This window comes from Eutrigla gurnardus (genome assembly GCF_963514095.1).
Source record: "Eutrigla gurnardus genome assembly, chromosome: 12".
Classification (NCBI taxonomy): Eukaryota; Metazoa; Chordata; class Actinopteri; order Perciformes; family Triglidae; genus Eutrigla; species Eutrigla gurnardus.
In genome coordinates this window covers 24200900-24219951 of record NC_139926.1, presented here as the reverse complement: position 1 = coordinate 24219951, position 19052 = coordinate 24200900, and the positions used below count along the sequence as shown (strand labels likewise).

The 19052-nt window shown below is 41.3% G+C and overlaps 2 protein-coding genes across 2 annotated transcripts in view; both read left to right on the top strand.

Moving 5' to 3' along the window:
- Positions 1-12929, top strand: part of LOC311021948 (nuclear factor 7, ovary-like) — a gene marked incomplete at its 5' end in the record, with an annotated part of 19288 nt that extends 6359 nt beyond the window's left edge. The window contains one exon of the mRNA XM_084022899.1: positions 10901-12929. Coding sequence (XP_083879025.1) covers positions 10901-11989 — 1089 coding nt within the window. The 3' untranslated portion in view covers positions 11990-12929. The remainder of the gene's footprint in view (positions 1-10900) is intronic.
- A 568-nt stretch (positions 12930-13497) lies between these two features.
- Positions 13498-19042, top strand: acmsd (aminocarboxymuconate semialdehyde decarboxylase). Its single transcript, XM_084023777.1, has 10 exons — positions 13498-13717; positions 14199-14243; positions 14880-14976; positions 15055-15104; positions 15677-15913; positions 16028-16121; positions 16856-16951; positions 17020-17192; positions 17270-17368; positions 18420-19042. Exons 1-10 carry the CDS (start codon positions 13661-13663, stop codon positions 18480-18482), a joined length of 1011 nt encoding a protein of 336 aa, XP_083879903.1. The 5' UTR covers positions 13498-13660; the 3' UTR covers positions 18483-19042.
- The last annotated feature ends 10 nt before the right edge of the window (positions 19043-19052 follow it).

The following is a 19052-nucleotide window of genomic DNA, read 5'->3' as shown; positions in this document are numbered from 1 at the left end:
ATGTACAAATGCTGTGAATATTTTTCTCCTAAGTGGCTCTAGTTGGTCAATTCAGAAAACTACAACTTCAATTAGATTTTCTGTAGTCTCATCATAATCAGTAGAATAAACATATAACAGCAATTATCTCTTAGTCCGTAGTGTCCTCATCTTCATCAAAGAGGTTACCATATAAATCATCATCTGTCGGATCAGAAGTAACATTTTCTTGTGCTGCATTCTCATAGTCCCCTCGGTGATCATCGGTGATGGGGATCCTTTCGTACAGCATAGTTGTTTTAGTCACAGCGGTGTCAATGAGTCTCTGTAACAGTCCTCTCAAACAGGGGATACAACAACATCCACAAACGATTAGAATGGTAATCATTACGGTTACAGATAACATCGTAGTTTTTATAGAACCTGCCCATTTTCCAAAAATGTCCTGGAGCCATCCTGTCAGAGAATCTTCAAAACCAGAGTTTTCAGCTAACTCTGCAGATAGGGAGGTTAATCCATTCAACGCCTTAGTGATGTTGCCATCAGGTGCTGTATTGTTAGGAATAAACGTACAACACATATCTCCAAACATTTTACATACTCCTCCTTTTTCAGCCAACAACATATCTAACGCCATCCTATTCTGCCATGCCATTAAACTAGTATTATCTAACTGTTGATGTATGCCCCCAATTGCTTCCTTAGTGTAATTTAAAAATCTTTGTTGGTTATAATAGACGTAATTTATCCAATCCACATTTTTATTAACGGTTACCCACCAAGCCAGGAGTGATTCAAATCCTGCAGCAACCTGATTTCTGGCTTTAAACTCATCAGGAACACCTCGAGGAACACCAATTTCATCTATATAAACTCTGTTGTCAAAAGATCCTGCTGGTGCATTTCTTTTTGTTCGTAAATTATGTATCGCCACTTTTTCTAATGCCATTGTGTCATATGGTAAAATATATGTCGGCATTAATAATTGTACCATAGCACAAGTTCCCTTCCAATCAGTTGGTAATTTTGCTCTGAGTATCTTACCTCCACAGAACCACCATACATCAGCTCTGGCCATTGTTTGATCATTCACTATGTCATCAGTGACATTGCTCTCGCCCTTAATTACATCAATGATGGTTTTACAGGTTGTCAATACTTCTACTGACACAGTACCTCTGCTTCGTGTCAAGCAGGTATAATTCCCGGTGTATGGCGTAAACCAAGGTGGTTTAATCTGTGATGACACTGGGGGGAACAGAAGTTTCAAAGTGGTGCAGTTTGTAGCATTCTCTGATTTGTATAATTCTAGCATGCAACGAAAACCTTTTGGATCATTATCTGGATTAAGGGGAAAAAGCACTGTGCCTAACCCCGGCCTGGCTGCTGCACATGCTAGACAATTGGAAGAGGATAACTTGCTGTTTCGGGCTGTGTGAACGATCCATTGTAGCAATACATTTGAGTCTGTGAATCCTGTTTCTAGGGCATACGTTTCCTTCATATTTCTTATGTCTATATATTTTACAGGATTATTTTTCATCGAAGTCGGTTTGGTTGGTGTGGCTGTTACAGATGTTGTCTGATTTCTCGAGCTTGGGGACACTATTATATGGAATATCCCAACCTTGTTTATTCCACTCCCCCATGCTCCCAACACATATGTTCCGTTATCAGTGTGTTTAGGAGTCTTAAGTGTTATTATTACAGGCATGCAATTGTTTGTTTTGCAAATATTTTGTTTTGCAAAAAATCTTGATAATTTTCAGTCGGTTTTTCAAGTTAGAATTTGGGTTGTATCCCCAATCCCGTGGTCCTGTATTAGCAATTACCCAACTCCACTTCTCGCACGCACACCCACCTATATGAACAGCTCTACCCCACGCTTTTCTATATGTGCTGCATACCTCCGTGGTGACACAGATATCATTTTCTGTCTCCGGCCAGTGAAAGTGTTGTCCTGAACAGGGGAAAACCTGACATGCATCAATCTGAGCAATGCAATTCATCCCTTCAGTACATTTTATTATCACTACACCTCTACTAGTGTCCCACCTGGATTGTATTCCTATAGCTCTTTCCCTCATTTTATCGTATACCTGGCCTTGTGTCACTATATTTGAAATAAGGAATGCAATTGTGGTCACACATAAAACAGTTATCAAGCATAGCTTTAAATCCGGCATGGTGAATGTTTCTACTTATCTGACAGTGGTATTTGTGCTCTTTTGCAGTGTGTGAGATGGATCTAAGTCTGTCTTTCAGCTATGCGGACTGCTGTGGGTGTAGACAATAATACTTGATAGGGCCCTTCCCAGCAGGGAGCTGACCAATCCCCCGCCTCAGGACTTTGATAAACACCCAATCTCCTGGGTTTATTGGCCCTCCTGTTGGTGCTGGATCTGTAGGAGGAGATACTGTAGACATAATACTTTTGTTCTTCATCATTTTTGACATGTAGTCAACGATTGTTTCAGTCAATCTTGTATCATCTCCCTCCGTATCTATTAGCGGTACCCTTAATGGCCTTCCATATAATATTTCAAATGGTGATAATCCTGTACTGTTAGGTTGAATGTGTAAGCTTAATGCTACAGCTGGTAGACATGTTACCCAACTCTTCCCTGTTTCTTCCATAGCCTTCCTCAGTTTTGCTTTAATAGTTCCATTGTTTCTTTCCACCAGTCCTGCTGACTGTGGATGATAACTACAATGGAACCTGAGTTGGATTGAAAATATTTCCGAATTCCTAAAATGAGGACCGTTATCACAATAAATCTTTTCTGGAAAACCATACCTTGGAGCTATGACTGTAAGCTGTTCAACTGTGTCAAGAGTAATGTTGTTGCTGTTAATAATGTTGATCTGGACACTAATGTTACAGTAAGGCCAGCGGAGGTGGCACATGCTATTGAGATGCTTGATAACAACAAAACATGTGGTACAGATGGTATTGCTGCAGAGCATCTTAAGCATGCCAGCTATAGGCTCTCTCCACTGTTAGCCATGTGTTTCTCTGGTATCATGGTGCATGGTGTTCTCCCTGATTCCATCTTGTCTGTTTTGCTGGTTCCTGTGCTTAAGGAGAAGGCTGGCAAATTAAACAGCATGGACAATTATAGGCCAATTGCCCTTGCCAGTACCCTGTCTAAGGTGCTGGAAAAAATTATTTTAAATAGGATCGAAATGTATGTATTAACTACAGACAATCAATTTGGGTTCAAGACAAAACATAGTACTGACTTATGCATTTATGCTTTAAAGGAGATTGTCGCTAAATATCAACGCCAAAACACCTCTATGTTTCTCTGTTTTATTGATGCCTCTAAGGCATTCGATAGAATCAACCATGCAAAACTATTTGAAAAACTACTCATGAGAGATGTTCCTAAATATATTGTCAGAATTCTAATGTATTGGTATGCTCAGCAAACATTCCAGGTCAAATGGGATAGTACTGTTTCTGATCCTTTTCATGTGGCGAATGGGGTCCGTCAAGGAGGAATATTATCCCCTATTCTTTTTAATGTATATATTGATGACCTTTCAAGACAGCTAAATGAATGTACAACAGGATGTATTGTGGGAGATCAAGTTGTGAATCATCTCATGTATGCTGATGACCTGGTTTTACATTGTCCATATTCTGCTGGGTTACAAGAGCTGTTGAGGATATGCACACAATATGGAAGAGAATTTGACATCAACTATAATTCCAAAAAGAGTAAGGTTGTTGTTGTGAGATCTAGAGAGGACAAAAAATCCTCTTTTCCTGCTTTCCACCTCGCAGATGGCCTCTTAGAAATATGCAGGGAATTAAAATATCTAGGACATGTCTTCTCAGATGATCTCATGGATGACGGTGACATTCGTCGTCAACGGTGTAAAATATATGCACAGGCCAACGTGATGTTGAGGAAATTTTCCATGTGTTCCACAGATGTTAAGTGTGCTTTGTTTAGGGCTTATGTCACGCCGCTGTATACAGCTCATCTCTGGTCCTCTTACAGAGTGAGAACTATGCAGAGGCTTAGAGTGGCATATAATGATGCCATGAGGTTGTTGCTCCGTGTTCCCAGGTGGCACAGTGCTAGCCAGCTATTTGTGTCCTCTAATGTACCTACATGTCAGGCATTGTTACGAAAGCTAATGTTCAATTTCATGTGTCGATTGGATTTATCAGAAAATAGCATCATTATAGCCTTAACCAACCCTATGATGGGCTATCGGTTCACATCCAGGCTTCGAAAGCATTGGCATGATAGCTTGCACCTATTTTAGTACAGTATTTTTGAGTATGTATTTTAATGTGTCATATGTGTGTGTGTATGCTGGATGTGAGTGGACCATCTGAGTCCATAATAAAGATTTATTACTGTAGCTAGAATTTTGGCCACAGTTATTGCATCATTGTTCAATACAATACATTCATTGTTGGTGTAATTTCTACCCATTTGGAGAACATATCCACTATCACTAAACAGTATTTCTTTCCTTCGGCTCTGTTTAATTCAATAAAATCCATACAGATACATTGAAATGGGTATGTCGCTTCTGGGAATTTACCTGGTTTTGGACGTAGTCTACCTTGAGCATTATGCTTAGAGCATATCAATCATGAGGCACAACATTTTTTTGTGTAATTGTGAAATCCATATGTAGTAAAAATGTTCTCTATTGTGGATACCATCCCTCCTGTTGAGACATGGGTAATCCCATGACTCAATATTGCAGCAAATCTAAATACATTTTTTGGTAGTATAGGCTTTCCGTCGAGGCTCTCCCAAATCCCCGTTTCTGTCTGTGTGGCTCCTTAATTTCGCCACATGTTTTTCTCAGTCTCAGGTGAACTATTTTGCATGTCTCTCAAAATGTCATGATCTATATGTGTAAGCGTAGTCTCAGTAGTATAAATGTCATCTACATTTTTCTAAATAGCAGCCGTTAGTTTTGCTTCCTCGTCCGCTTTTTTATTCCCCATTGAAATAAAATCTTTACCCGTAGTATGTGCAGCACACTTGCATATTGCAACTTTTCTTGGCAGTTGAACGGCATCCAGTAGCTGCAAAATGAGATCTTTATGTGTAATAGGTTTCCCTGTAGATGTTACCATGCCTCTATTTTTCCACTGTTGTGCAAACACGTGAAGTGTCGAGAATGCATACTGGCTATCTGTATATACAGTTGTATCTTTATTTCTCCCTATTTTGCATGCCTCTATAAGTGCAACAAGTTCTGCTGCCTGCGCAGAGAAATGCGACGGTAAGGAGCCTGACTTCAAAACCTTGTCAGATGTTACTACAGCATATCCACTTACATTTGTCCCGTCAGGATTCTTTTTACATGAGCCATCCACAAATATCACAATATCAGCAGCATCAAGTGGTACATCGGTGAGATCTGGTCTTGGTAAAACTCTAGCACTAGTTTCTCCTACACAATCATGTGCTAATCCATCTGTTTCATTTGGTAGCAGGGTTGATGGGTTTAATGTAGGGCATCTCTCTAGTGAGATGTGGCTGTGACAGTAGGATAGTCATACAACTAAGATGTCGCGCTGGTGTGACATGTGACACCATAAGTGTCAGTGGGTGAAATAACACTATAGAAGCAGAACCCTGCACACTGAGTGCAGCTGCCTGTACTGCCTGCAAACAAGGTGGCATAGCCTTTGTGATGTTATCAAGTTTTGATGAATAATATGCAATAGGTCTCTGTTTTCCTCCAAATGGTTGTGTTAGAACACTAGTCATAAAACCAGATCTTGCATCGCAAGTCTAAACAAACAGCTTTGAGTAATCAGGGAAAGCTACTGCAGAGCTCACTAGAACTTGTTTGAGTCTAACAAAAGCATCATTCGTTCCTTGAGTCCATGTTATTTTGTCTTGAGCTGCCATAGGCTGGTCATATATAGTATTTTGGAGCGGTTGTGCTATTTCAGCATAATTAGCAATCCATTGTCTGCAAAAATTAGTCATACCTAAGAAAGACATCATTTGTCTTTTGGTTGTAGGTTTTGGTGCTTGTAAAATAGCTGTTTTCCTTTTTTTCGTCTAGATGTTTACCTGACTGTGAAATATTAAAACCTAAATATTTTACGACCTTTTGCCACAATTGCAATTTATTTTTGCTGACCTTAAATTCTTATTCAACTAAGAATTTTAATAGAGCTAAGGTATCTGTTTTGCAATCTATTTCAGTTTTAGACGCTATTAAGATGTCATCCACATATAATAGTATCTGGCTTTTACACAAATTTTACAAATTACAAATTTATTACAAATTTTGCTAAGTTTGCAGACATGGCCATAGAAAAGAATAGTTGTCTGTAGGCAGTCTACCACCGCCTTCATCTTTTCTGATTATTCTAATTGTTCTGCATGCTCCCGTATCGCATAGAAAACATTTTAAAGTTTTATAATTGTTAACCAATAATCTGGTGATCGGTAATCAGTGTTTGATTCATGCTTAAAAATATTTCAGAACTTTCTAGTGAACATACTTCTTCCTCCTCATCTTCTGTGTCTTGGTGTGTGTGTGTGTGTGTGTGTGTGTGTGTGTGTGTGTGACTGTGCATGACCTGATTTATTGAAGTCACGCCGATGAATCATCAACTCGTCTGGGTCTCCCTGCTCCTCCTCTCCCCCGCCAGCCTCCTTGACCTCTGCCCTTTGGAGCTCTGCGTTCTTGAGCCCAATGTCCAAATTTACCACAACTGTAGCAGCTCTCATCTCCAAATCTCCGTCCTCCCCGTCCTTCTCCTCTTCCTCTCCCTCTCCAGCCTCCACGATTGACATTGCCTCGGAAATACACATCAGTGAATGAATTAGCATAATTTTCATCATCATCATCATCATCCATGACAAATATTTCACTTGCCTTTTTTGTTCCGCCTTTCTTGGCTTTTCATGGTCAGTCGTAGCTTGTATCCAGCAGTTCCAACACCAATTAGGTGCTTCCTACGGCTGTTGCTATCGGTGCAGGAGTGGAGAGAGTAGATGCGAAGAGAGAGGGAGGGCGAAGGAGTGGAGCTGAGGCCTGGACAAGAGGCGGTGGTGGCTGAGGGATGTTGTACGGGGGAGGGTGGAGACCCAGAGGCACATACTTGTCATCCTGTTTATCTCGGTTGGAGTACAAAACAGGATAAAGTTTATTACATACTGAATCTTTTTCTTTTCCTTTTTCTCCTTTTCTTCCTATCTTTTCCTTTCTTCAACCTCTCTTTTCTCAGTTTCTTCTTTACATTGTCTCACTTACTTTTACTTTCTGTTTCTACATTCCTCTCTTTCTTGCTTCTGCCTCCTTTAACCATGCTTTCACCTGAGTGTATCCCTCTTTGTTCTGCCTTTTCTCACTTCTTTATATATTTTACATTATCTAGAGCTTTTTTGGCTCATTCGTTTTGCATCTCATTTATATTGAACCTCGTCAGGTTCACAACAACAATTTAAAAAAAAACAACAACAACAATTTAAAACAACTATTACAATTTCCCAGCTTGAATTTGTTTAGTTATTTGTTTATTTATTTATTTATCTATTTAATTATTTTCAATACGTATTTTTATTTAAACGTTTTTTCTATTTTACCGTTTTTTTCATTTCTTTCCTTTTGAGTACTCTTACCTATGGGTCTCTGAACCTCCCTGACGTCTTTTTGTTTTCGCAGGCCTTCGGGATTAGTTTAATCTTTGTCCTTCCAAAGACAGCTTACCTGGATTTAGGGTCCTGCCCTAAATCTAAGAGAGTCCTGCTCCCCCAAGCCTTGGCTTGATTCTATTTATTTCCTTTTTCCTATTAGGTCCTTTGACCTATTCTAAGAGATCGATCCCCCAAGTTCCCGACTTGCTTTACTTATTAGAAATTTCTTACCCTTTCGATGAGTCCCTGACTCTGTTTGCCTGGCTGGTCCGTCTCCCCTCTGTGGTTGGCCCCGTCACCGCCCCCTCTTCAGAGGACCTGGCCTCCTGTCCAAAACGAGGCTAGCCCCGCGGTGGAGGTCTTTTCAGAGGGTTTCTATTTCCTCTGCCTTAAGGTCTTCAGGTCCTCTGGTACGAAGAGAGGGAAAGATATTGGGACCCCACGTTGGGCGCCAAAGTGGTAAAATAATTACCCGTTGGTATAGAACTGGAGGAAGGAGATCGGAGTCAGCTCAAGGTCCAAACAGGGATTTAATCTTGATCAAGAGGAGAATTCACAGAGCAACATGCTGGTCTGTTACTAAGTGTAGACTCAAAGGGCCCTAGTTTCGTAGACCGGCGCAGGGTGGCGCAGCCGGCGCAGTGCAAGTTTCGACCCGCGCAGCCTTGCGCACCGTCAGTTTGGCAGTTTGGTGGATCGCCTGCGCCAAGATGGGTGTGGCGGCGCAGCAGGGGGAGGCGTCAGAGATTCAGCTTGGCGTAGCGGAAGTTTCGTGGCAAAAAGCCTCGCCGAGACTGCGCTGAAAGCTCGCCAGCTCCAACCTGGTCTACTTTCGGCGCAAGGCGTAAGGCATAAATAAAGTCCATTCATTCAATGGGAATCACAGCTGGCGGAGTGGAAGTTTGGTTGACGGCGCGCAGTGCACACACGAGATCTCACAGGCAGGTTTCCACAGTTCCAGGCACATTTACATGCAATAAATAATCACAACAAACACTATTTAATGCAACTAATTGAATCAACACGTGAATTTATATCGACATAGATTGTCCCGTCACATCTGACGTCAGATCAAAGGCGGATGGCACGCGTAACGGAAACTCAGCCTCTCGGACCAAAACATCTCCCTCTCTCTCTCCTGTTTTTTATAATATTGGCATTGTTATTATTATAATACGCGCGCACAGCGGCGGCGCTGCTTCTGTCATCGGGTTGTCAAGTGACGGAACTTGCACTGAACTTCCCCTAACGCATTAAAGGAGAGGAGAGGAGCTCATTTGATTGGTGAAGATCTGAATCGGCTGTGTTTATCCCAGTCCACGCCTCGTCTCCTCCTCGTCTCCCACTCACGCCTTCTTCTCCTCCCTCTTTCCCACTTGCGCCGGTGGGCGAGACGGGAGGTGTGCCTGCGCGGTGCACGAAACTTGCAAAGTCCAGGCGGACACACCCCCTCGGCGCGGCGCAGGTGCGCTGAAAGCTGACTGCGCCTGGTCTACGAAACTAGGGCCCAATGTGTTGTGAGACGAACATGATATTTATCCATCTTCTTGTGGGTGTGTTTTCACTCAGTTCACAGGGATGGAAGTCGTAAACTCCGATGTTTGTCTAAACCTTGCATGGGTCGCAAACCCCACCTGGGTCATAAACCACACCTATGTCGCAAAACACCCATGGGTTGCAAAACACACACAAATGGCCACAGGCCACAGGTCACAGGTCACATTTACATTCACCAAACCTTCTCATGTGTAAGTCTTCAGTTCAGATATCTCTCATCAAGAAGTACAAAATTTCCATATCAGCCACGTGTGTTCAGAGACTTTCAGTGATCCTGTGTCTCTGAGCTGCAGCACTGATGGGCTCCAAACATCTCTGGCATTACCAGGAGGACGGAACGGAGCTGGTTTCAAAAACTTTGTTATATAAATGAGTGACAGTGAGACAAAAAGAGAATGTTTTGAAACTACTATATTGAGCATGCTTGAGGATTTATTTGTTTTTCTTGTGGCTGAATTTGCGTTATTTTTTGTTATTTTGTAGAGATTGAATTGATTTTTGTTTTAGTGACAGAAATATTGTTTGGCAATATCTAAATTTGCACATTTATATTTTCTATTTAACGATCATGCTCTGATTATTGAACCAGTAAATCAGACGTTACTCAGTACTTGAGTAGTTTTTCCACTAAATACTTTCTTGCTCTTACTCAAGTAACTATTTGGATGACTACTTTTACTTCTACTTGACTCATATTATTAGAAAGTAACAATACTCTTACTTGAGTGCAGCTTTTGGTTACTCTACTGCCCTCTGCAGGCCAGTGAGAGACTGATGATACTGGCCTGATGGTGGAGGATTCATTAATGGTCGTGTAGGTTTTGTTTTACATTTAGGTTTTTATTCACGTTTGTGTTGCGTACAATGAGATGTAAAGGTGAGTATTATGTATCTGTGTAATTTCAGAGGAAATGTTTTGCACAAGTGAAATACTTCTTTTATAGTATTTTCACTGTCTTGGAAGAGTACATTGTCATTTAATTAAATGATGATTTACATTGATACAAAACGTGTTCAACACAAATTCTGAATTGTAATGTTTTAGCCTATGTGCTTCTGTGTTCAGACATTTGTTTACAATGTCAATACATATTCTCAGTTATCTTCTTTTTCACTTATAAATAAACTGTTTACATACAAAGTTGCTGTGAAATCTGACAGTAAATCAAATAGTACCATCTGCTGGTGATAGAATGAAATGTCAGCTTGTTTACTTAAAATATTGGGAAGTGAAACTGACAGGTGATTCGACGCCATTCCAGGTAGAAGGGCGTCAACTATTAACACGGATCATACGGACTGATCACACAGCTTTGGTGAGTCTTGCTGTTAAAGGATCATTCACACCAGAGGAAATGGCTCAGAGAGATATTTTTGAAAGTTTCCTGACCTGCCACTTGTGTTCAGAGACGTTCAGAGAGCCTGTGTCTCTGGGCTGCAACCACAACTTCTGTTCAAGCTGCCTGCAACAATTCTGGGAACAAGCTAACAACAAAAACTGTCCAATTTGTGAAAGAAAATCCTCCAAAAAACATCCTCTGGTGAACCTCAACCTGAAGGGACTGGCTGACTCCTTTGCCAAGAGACAGAAAACTGGATCACCTGAGACAGAAAAGGGAGAGGAGAAGGTGGAGGTGGTGTGTAAACACCCAGAAGAGTCTAGGATGTTCTGTGAGGCTGAAGATCGAGTTGTGTGTCCTGTCTGTGAGTTTTCTCTACAGCAGGGTCACAAGGTGATTCCTATCGAACAAGCAGTCAGAGACCTGAAGGACCGGATACGATCTGACTTGGAGTCTCTGAAGGACAAGAGGGTCAAACACAAACAAGTGGAGAAAACATACGATGGAATGATTCAACACTCCAAGAAGCAGCTGTTGTCCACGGAGACACAGATCAGAGCAGAGTTCAACAAGCTGCACCAGTTCCTGAAAGAGGAAGAGGAGTCCAGACTGGCAGCTCTGAGGGAGGAAGAGGAGCAGAACAGGAAGAGGATCAGCAGAGAGATGAAGGTGATCCAGGATCAGATCTCCTCTCTGTCAGACAGTATCTCTGCCGTTGAAGAAGACCTGCAGAAAGACAACGTGCCGTTCCTCAGCAGTTATAAATCGACTCAGACCAGAACCAGAGTCCAGACCTCACTGTCAGATCCACAGCCGGTCTCAGGAGCACTGATAGATGTGGCCAAACATCTGGGAAACCTGTCCTTCAGGGTCTGGGAGAAGATGAAGGATGTGGTCCACTTCAGTCCTGTCATTCTGGACCCAAACACTGCAGCCCCCATTTTCTGGCTGTCTGATGATCTGACCGGGGTGAGATGGGGAGCCAAAAAACTGCAGGTTCCTGACAATCCAGAGAGAAACTTTAAGTATGCCGACGTTCTAGGCTCTGAAGGCTTCAGCTCAGGGAAACACAGCTGGGAGGTGGAGGTGGGAGACCATCCACACTGGTCTGTAGGTTTGGCTAAAGAGTCATGTGATAGGAAGGGAGAGAAATCTGGGACACCAAAATATGGAATCTGGTGTTTATTTTATCGCGGGGAAAAATACACTGATGGAGCTGGTGAGACTGTCAGATTGAAGAAGAGTCTCCAGAGGATCAGAGTCCAGCTGGACTATGATGGGGGGCAGGTGTCTTTCTACAACCCTGAAGACAAGACTCACATCTACACTTACAGAGACACTTTTACTGAGAAACTCTTCCCCTGGTTCAGTATCGGACGAGCTGGTGATGCTAAAACAGCTGATATCAAAATATGTCAAAGTGAGGTTTCTGTGATGTTCAGGGAGGGAGGTGAGCTCTCAGCGACTCATTAGGATTTCAGAGTGGTGGTCGTCATTTGTTCAGGTTTTTAAAGAAAATCTTTCATTTGAAACCAAACATAATGATTTACTGTTCAGAATGGAACAAAAAGTGAATGTTGATGTAATAATCTCCCTGTTTCCTTTCTACCAAGTGTGACTGTTGATTGTCAGACATATTCTATATATTACTTTAGTTTCACGTATTTGAACAAAAGTGCAAGAAAATGTAACATGTCCATCAAATACACTTAAAGGTTGAGTAGGTGATTCTATCCAGAAATACTTCCTGTTATATACCTTGAAATCCTTGTAACATACCGATAGCAATGAATACATTAAATGCTCTGACATAAAAAACATTTTGAAATTTTAATCTGTGGCCGTGGCAGGACTGTAAAAACCCCGTCCAATCAAAAACGGCCGGACGGCCTGCCTGTCTGTCAATGCTTACTTCCTGTTTGCAGCACTCTGAGGTCTGAACAAAGGGGGGTGAAGCTTTTTCAGTTCACCGATGCGTTCAAAGTAAAAGTTTCTGTGGTTTTTCCAAATGACCTACTCCTTGTATAAATATGTAAATATACCATTCCTTTTTCTGAACATCTGTCTGTCCAGTAATTAACACAGTTCTGTGTTTTTCCTATACACCTCATGGTTGTAAACATAACTTTTGTCCCTAATTCAATCTTCCACTTTTTTGGAGCAACCAACAGACAAACGTGAGGGAAGTGAAGAGACAGTGAGAGAGAGACAGAGAGGGAGCTGCGAGCCGCAGACAGACAGTTTTATTTTGCTTTGTTAAAAACAACTTACGGCAGCTAAATAACGCTCAGCTTTGTTGTTCACCTGATGTGTTGTTCATGAAGGGGTGTGTATGAGAAGAGATATTACATGTGTTCCTCTGCTTTGTGATGATGTGTTTTGTTTGCTCTGATGAGGATATTAAACTTCTTGCATGATTCTTGCCTTGTTGTTATTGTGTCTATATGGGTGCATGTGCTTTGAGTAGTTGTAGTGCACACCAGCAAATAGGGCTTCCCTGAAAGCCACTGTGTAATTCAAACCCAGTCTAAATAGTGTCATTGTTTTTATGCTCTGACGTAAAAAAAAAATGTGTCCGTGGCAGGACTGTAAAAACCCTGTCCAATCAAAAAAGGCTGAAGAAAATAATTGGGTGGCCTGATTGTTAGTACTTACTTCCTGCTTCCTGGTCTCTGTCATTTTTTTGCAGATAAAATCATTGAATTTGAATTGAACGTACTCGGACACTTGTCGATCTGTTAATAAATAATCACAATATTATTGCTGCTTGCACTCGTCATTATTGCTGCTTATTACTAATGCAAAACAAGTCGGATTTAGTGCTGTGACGTTGCTGAGAACATGTCATAAGGACAAATGCCGGTTCAACCGGTTTAGCCCGCACACTGAACCGAACCGGTGAAACCAGAAATAAGCCCAACCCTATTCTCAACTATATTTTACATGGGGATGTAGCCTCCGTAGACTAATGATTACGTTTTAGTCTTACAGGCTAGCTAATGAATGACCAGCGTGTCCCAGCAGCAGTCGTTCACCTGTCGGTCATTGGTTTCTGGCTGAGGCTCTGCAGGGAATGTTGCTGGTTTTGCGCTCACTGCAAGAACTCATTTGGCTCCACGTTGTCCCCCGAGGGTAAACACAAGGATGAAGGTTGATATTCATAATCATATTTTGCCAAAGGAGTGGCCCGATTTGAAGCAGGTAGGCACAAGAGCTCATTGAGGATCTGAGAGGTTTTTAGAAGTCTTCTAACCGTTGGAGGGTTTTTGTATCAGTTTTGCAGCAGGCAGATCTTCCCCTTCAGTTCAATGTGATTTACAGCCCATTCCATGAATCTTTGTTCTCCATGACGGTTAAACTGTAATCGGTGTCTTTGGCCTTGTTCTCCCTGTCCAGACTCTTATCTGTCTGTGTTACTATGGAGACCTTGGCTAATGATTTCCCATGTCCAGCCCTTCTGTCTGTCTGTCTTTCCTTCTTCCTTCCTTTCTTTCTTAATTTGTTTTTCCCTCCTTCCCTTCTCCCTTCCTTCCTTCCTTCCTTCCTTCCTTGCTTTTCCGAAGCAGGACACGTTTTAAACACGTTTTACATCAAAATGATGTAATTCCTAATGTTTTTTCCAGTATGATATTTTATTTAACACTCATTTATGAGGCATACCATCTCTTTATTCGTGTTTCAGAGGTATGGATATGACGGGTTTGTCCAGCTTCACCATCACTGCAAGGTGAGTTGTTTTTCTCCTTCTATGTACATACGAGGTAAAGGACCCTTATGCAACTTTACTGCATACAATGCTCGGGACACAGCAGCCCCCCCCCCCCCCCCCCCCCCCCGCCCTGTGGACCTTTCAAGTCCTCGCACCGTGAGCAGCTGAAGGACTCAGCACGGCGTCCACTACATCAGCACTTCAAATACCACCGCAGCACAGCAGATCCCAGAGCAGCCCCGGCAGCTGCTAATGCAACTTTTAGTGGCCGACGTCGGTCGAGCTTTTTGGCATTGCATCGTTGCATACATAAGGACAAAAAGTTGAATTATGTCACTTCAACGCATCCGAACATAAGCCGTGTCTGCCGACAAGCATCTGCTCATGCTACAAATGTTAGAACGAGATCTACAAGGAGTCCAGGTCACGTACCACATGGTTTTTAAATGAGTCCAGATGTTGTTTATCTTTATACATACACACCTTTACAAAGGTAGATGTTTATACATGTTCCATTAAAACAGAGTGAATCAGTTGTCTGCTGCCATCATGTGGTTGTATGTTGAAAATAGAGAATTTAATTGGTTAAATGAACAAGAACAATGAATGCTTCTATAATAGAGAGGAGTTTAATCACAGACCGTCGTGTTTCAGGGTGAAGCCAACATGATGAAGGACGGGAAGCTGTTCCGGGTAATTCAGGAGAACTGCTGGGACGCAAACGCACGACTGAGGGACATGGATCAACACGGTACATTCAGGTCAAAGGCACCGTCGGGTATTAGCGGCATTTTCATCTCATGGATGTCTCTTGTTTGTAACCCTTCAGGTGTCACAGTTCAAGCCCTCTCTACGGTTCCTGTGATGTTCAGTTACTGGGTAAGTTCACTCCGAGTCTGAGCAACTTGGAAGAAACAGAAACAATGCAGCAACTGTGTTTTATTGCCGAGCTGGTTGCCGTGCCCCCAATTAGTGTGAGCTGCAGCGAATCTCACTGAGACAAAGGGGCAAATGAAATTGTCTGGAAAGTGTCTTTAATATGACGCCCACGTCTATAATGCATCACAAACGTGATTATAATCCATAATAGCACAGTATAATCACAGTTATAAGCTCTCATAAAACATTTTTAATTACTTTTAATAACATTAAGTATCTTTATACTTCATAATTACTGGTCAGGATCAGAGTCGCCTTTGTAATACTTTATAATCCTTTTATAATGCATTCTAATCACTGGTATGATGTATTATAATGGGAGCATAAGTTAATGTCAATTGTTTGCTTTATGTAAAATGAAAATATACCATTAAATCTATGCAACCAACACGCAAAATCGTTTAAAAGAAATAAAATTAAAATATAACAATGACCATTGTTTATGATGCATATAGATCAACCATTCCCTGATCAATTCTAACCTATTTTAATCTTATTTTTGGGGATTACAGGCCAAACCCCATGACACACTGGATCTCTGTGTCCTTTTAAATGACGATTTGGCCCAGACCGTGCGGGGCCACCCAAAGAGGTTCGTGGGTCTGGGCACGCTGCCCATGCAAGCCCCCTACCTGGCCGTGCTGGAGATGAGGCGCTGCGTGAAGGAGCTGGGCTTCCCCGGCGTGCAGATTGGCTCCCGGATCAACAACTGGGACCTCAACGCGACTGAACTCGATCCTTTCTATGCTGTGAGACATTAGAATATTGCAGTTCACGATTTAGTGATGAAATCGTGTTCAGTTGCCGATGTACGTCCACACATTTGTACTCAGAGAAATACGGATCTTGTGTTTTCCGTGCAGGCAGCCGAGGAGCTGGGCTGCTCCGTGTTCGTCCACCCGTGGGACATGCAGACGGACGGGAGGATGGCTAAGTATTGGCTGCCCTGGCTGGTGGGTGAGGGAGATGAAGCAGTGAACAGGAGACGATAAACCAAACCAATATACCGACATGAGACAGAAATGATTGATGAAGTCACCACATCTAAATCTTTGTATTTTCCCATGGTGCCTCACTTTGAAAAAGTTGAGAGGGCGGATGTCAAAAAAGTTTATATCAATATTTTTTTTCCACTTTCATTGATCCTTTAACCAGCTTCAATTTTAATCATAAGTATGAAATATTGATTCGTTTTGAAGAATTCTAACCTGTCAAATGGCAATTTGTTTAAAAAAATCCCACATAAATCTGATTATTTTCTGTATATTAAATTCTAGGCAGATTTTTTGTCAACAATTTGTGTCAAATTAAAAAAAAAGAATCCCCCTTGTTAACTTAAAGGACAAAAACGCCCCTTCTGCTATAAACATATTATATATTAATAATAGTTTTCACTTTCATGAAGTTATTGGATTATCATTATTATTATTATTATTATTATTGTTATTATTATTATCATTATTATAATCATTGTTATTATTATTATTACTATTATTATTATTATTATTAGTGATTGTTGTAGTTTTCTCATCATATTTGGTGCATTGTTGACCAATAATGCTTTTTGATGTTGCTTCTGCCACTTATCACAGCATATAAACCCACCTGTATTGTCTTGTAATAACAAGATATTTCATTAATGTACAGTTTGAATAAACAGGTTATGTATTTTTATCTTTTCCATCTTGAAGGCATGCCCACAGAGACGACCGTCGCTATTTGCTCGATGATATTCGGAGGCGTCTTCGAGAGATTTCCGAAATTGAAAGTCTGCTTCGCACATGGAGGTACAGATCAGATGTCGCCGATGCATTTCAACTCAGTTCCAGATGTTTACGTGTCCGTCTGCTTGCAGGTGGCTCTTTCCCGTTCACCGTTGGCAGAATTGAACACGGCCACAAAGTCCGCCCTGACCTTTGCGCCCTTGACAACAAGATCAGTCCACGGAAATACCTCGGCTCCTTCTACACCGACTCCCTCGTTCACGATCCCGTCGCACTGAAGCTGCTCATCGACGTTATCGGAAAGGTGAGCTTCTACTCGTCTACGTGTTCAACACTATAGTAGGTTTTCCAAGTTAACCTGGAGGTCTATTCGTCTTTCAGGATAAAGTGATGCTGGGGACAGATTATCCGTTCCCACTGGGAGAGCTGGAGCCTGGATCCCTGATTGAGTCAATGGAGGAATTTGATGACACACTAAAGGTAATGATGTTTTCCTCCCCTTCATCCTTGCTGGCCTCTGGTCCCCTGTCTCCTCTCTCACCCTGTTCTTTCTATTGTGGCAATAAAGATTAAAAAATATGTGGAAAGCAATATTTTTGAAATAGAATTGAATAGTAGTGAAATTGTAGAATTTAACCTCAAAGTCCCTTTAATGCTATTGATATTTTCTCTCAGCCAGTGCTAACAGAGACGTTCTGAGGACTTTGGTTATTTCTCCTCACCTGCTGTGAAGACCCTCCCTGTTCATTCCTGCTGCTGCTGGCCTCTGGTCCACTTTCTCCTCCCTGACCTGCTCTTTCTATTATATAAAGATTAAAAAAATATGTGCAAAACAATAGTGAGCACAAGTTCTGCAGAGAAATTAAGGAGGAGTGGGTTTATTTGGTAGAGTAGCCAAAAAAAATGTAGTCAAGTAAGAGTATTATTACTTCAGAATAATATTGCTCAGGTAAAAGTAAAAAGTATTTTGCAGTAAAACAACTCTTAAGAGTACAATTTATCCAAAAAAGTTCAAGCAAATGTAAAGGAGTATATGTAACTACTGTCTACCTCCTCTGCACCTAGCAAGGGATTCAACATAGCTTACCAGTTAACAATTGTTAGTTTAACTTGATATATTGACATGTATTAATTAGTCATCATTTATCTAAACATTACATGCAACAGCAATACTCAACTTACATGGTTTGTGTGGAAAAAACACAGTAAAGTTTGTTGCCTCTTGGCTGCTGGTTTGCTGAAAATGGTGAACAAGATCTGAATTGTGTGATTGAAATCACGACACGGCAGCGGTGTTTGCCGCCTGGTTCCGCCTGGCTCCGCCTGCTCATGGTGCGTTCAAAAGCGGCTCGGAAAACCGCATTTCCGCTTGTTAAAAATGAATTGAATGGTTGTAATGGCTGTAAAAAAGCCATTCCAAACCTCTTTGAGTCCGCTTTCAAGATTGATTTTCATAAATTAATGAATGTATGAGCACTGCAAGTCCATCCCAGTGTTTAATATGGTCTGTGTTTTTTGTTTTGTTTCGCAGGATAAATTGCTTGCTGGAAATGCAGTGGAATTTTTGGGCCTGAAACGAGAGCAGTTCGAGTGATGCGGAAATCTGAGATACAGCTGCTACGCCAAGTGATTCAGTGCAAATGCTTTATTCATATATTCATATTTGAATAGGGAAAGTTGACACCAAAATTAAAAATGCAAGTTTTGCTCTTACCTGTAGTGCAACTTATCGATCTGGATTGTTTTACTGTGTGCTCGTTTTGGAGGTATCAAAATATACAAAAATAAAAATAAACAACAGCAATGTCTCATTCCAGAAATCATGTTTTGTATCACACACGCACACACGCACATACATATTTATTTGTCTTATTATCACCATTAACAGAGAGTTTGATTAGAGGATACTGATTGTACTATTGATACTGACCCCAAAGTATAACAGAGAACTCTCCCCATTCCAGAAACACATACATACACAATCCAATATTCCTTACTTCTTAAAATGAATACAGTTGAATACAGTTGAACTACTTTAAGAAGCTGCACTAATATGTGATGTAATATTGCTGTTATATAAGTTGTGTGACTGATGTGTGTTGACAATTATGTATTATTGAACCATGCAAATTGAATTGCAACGCTATGCAAAAATGCTACTAAA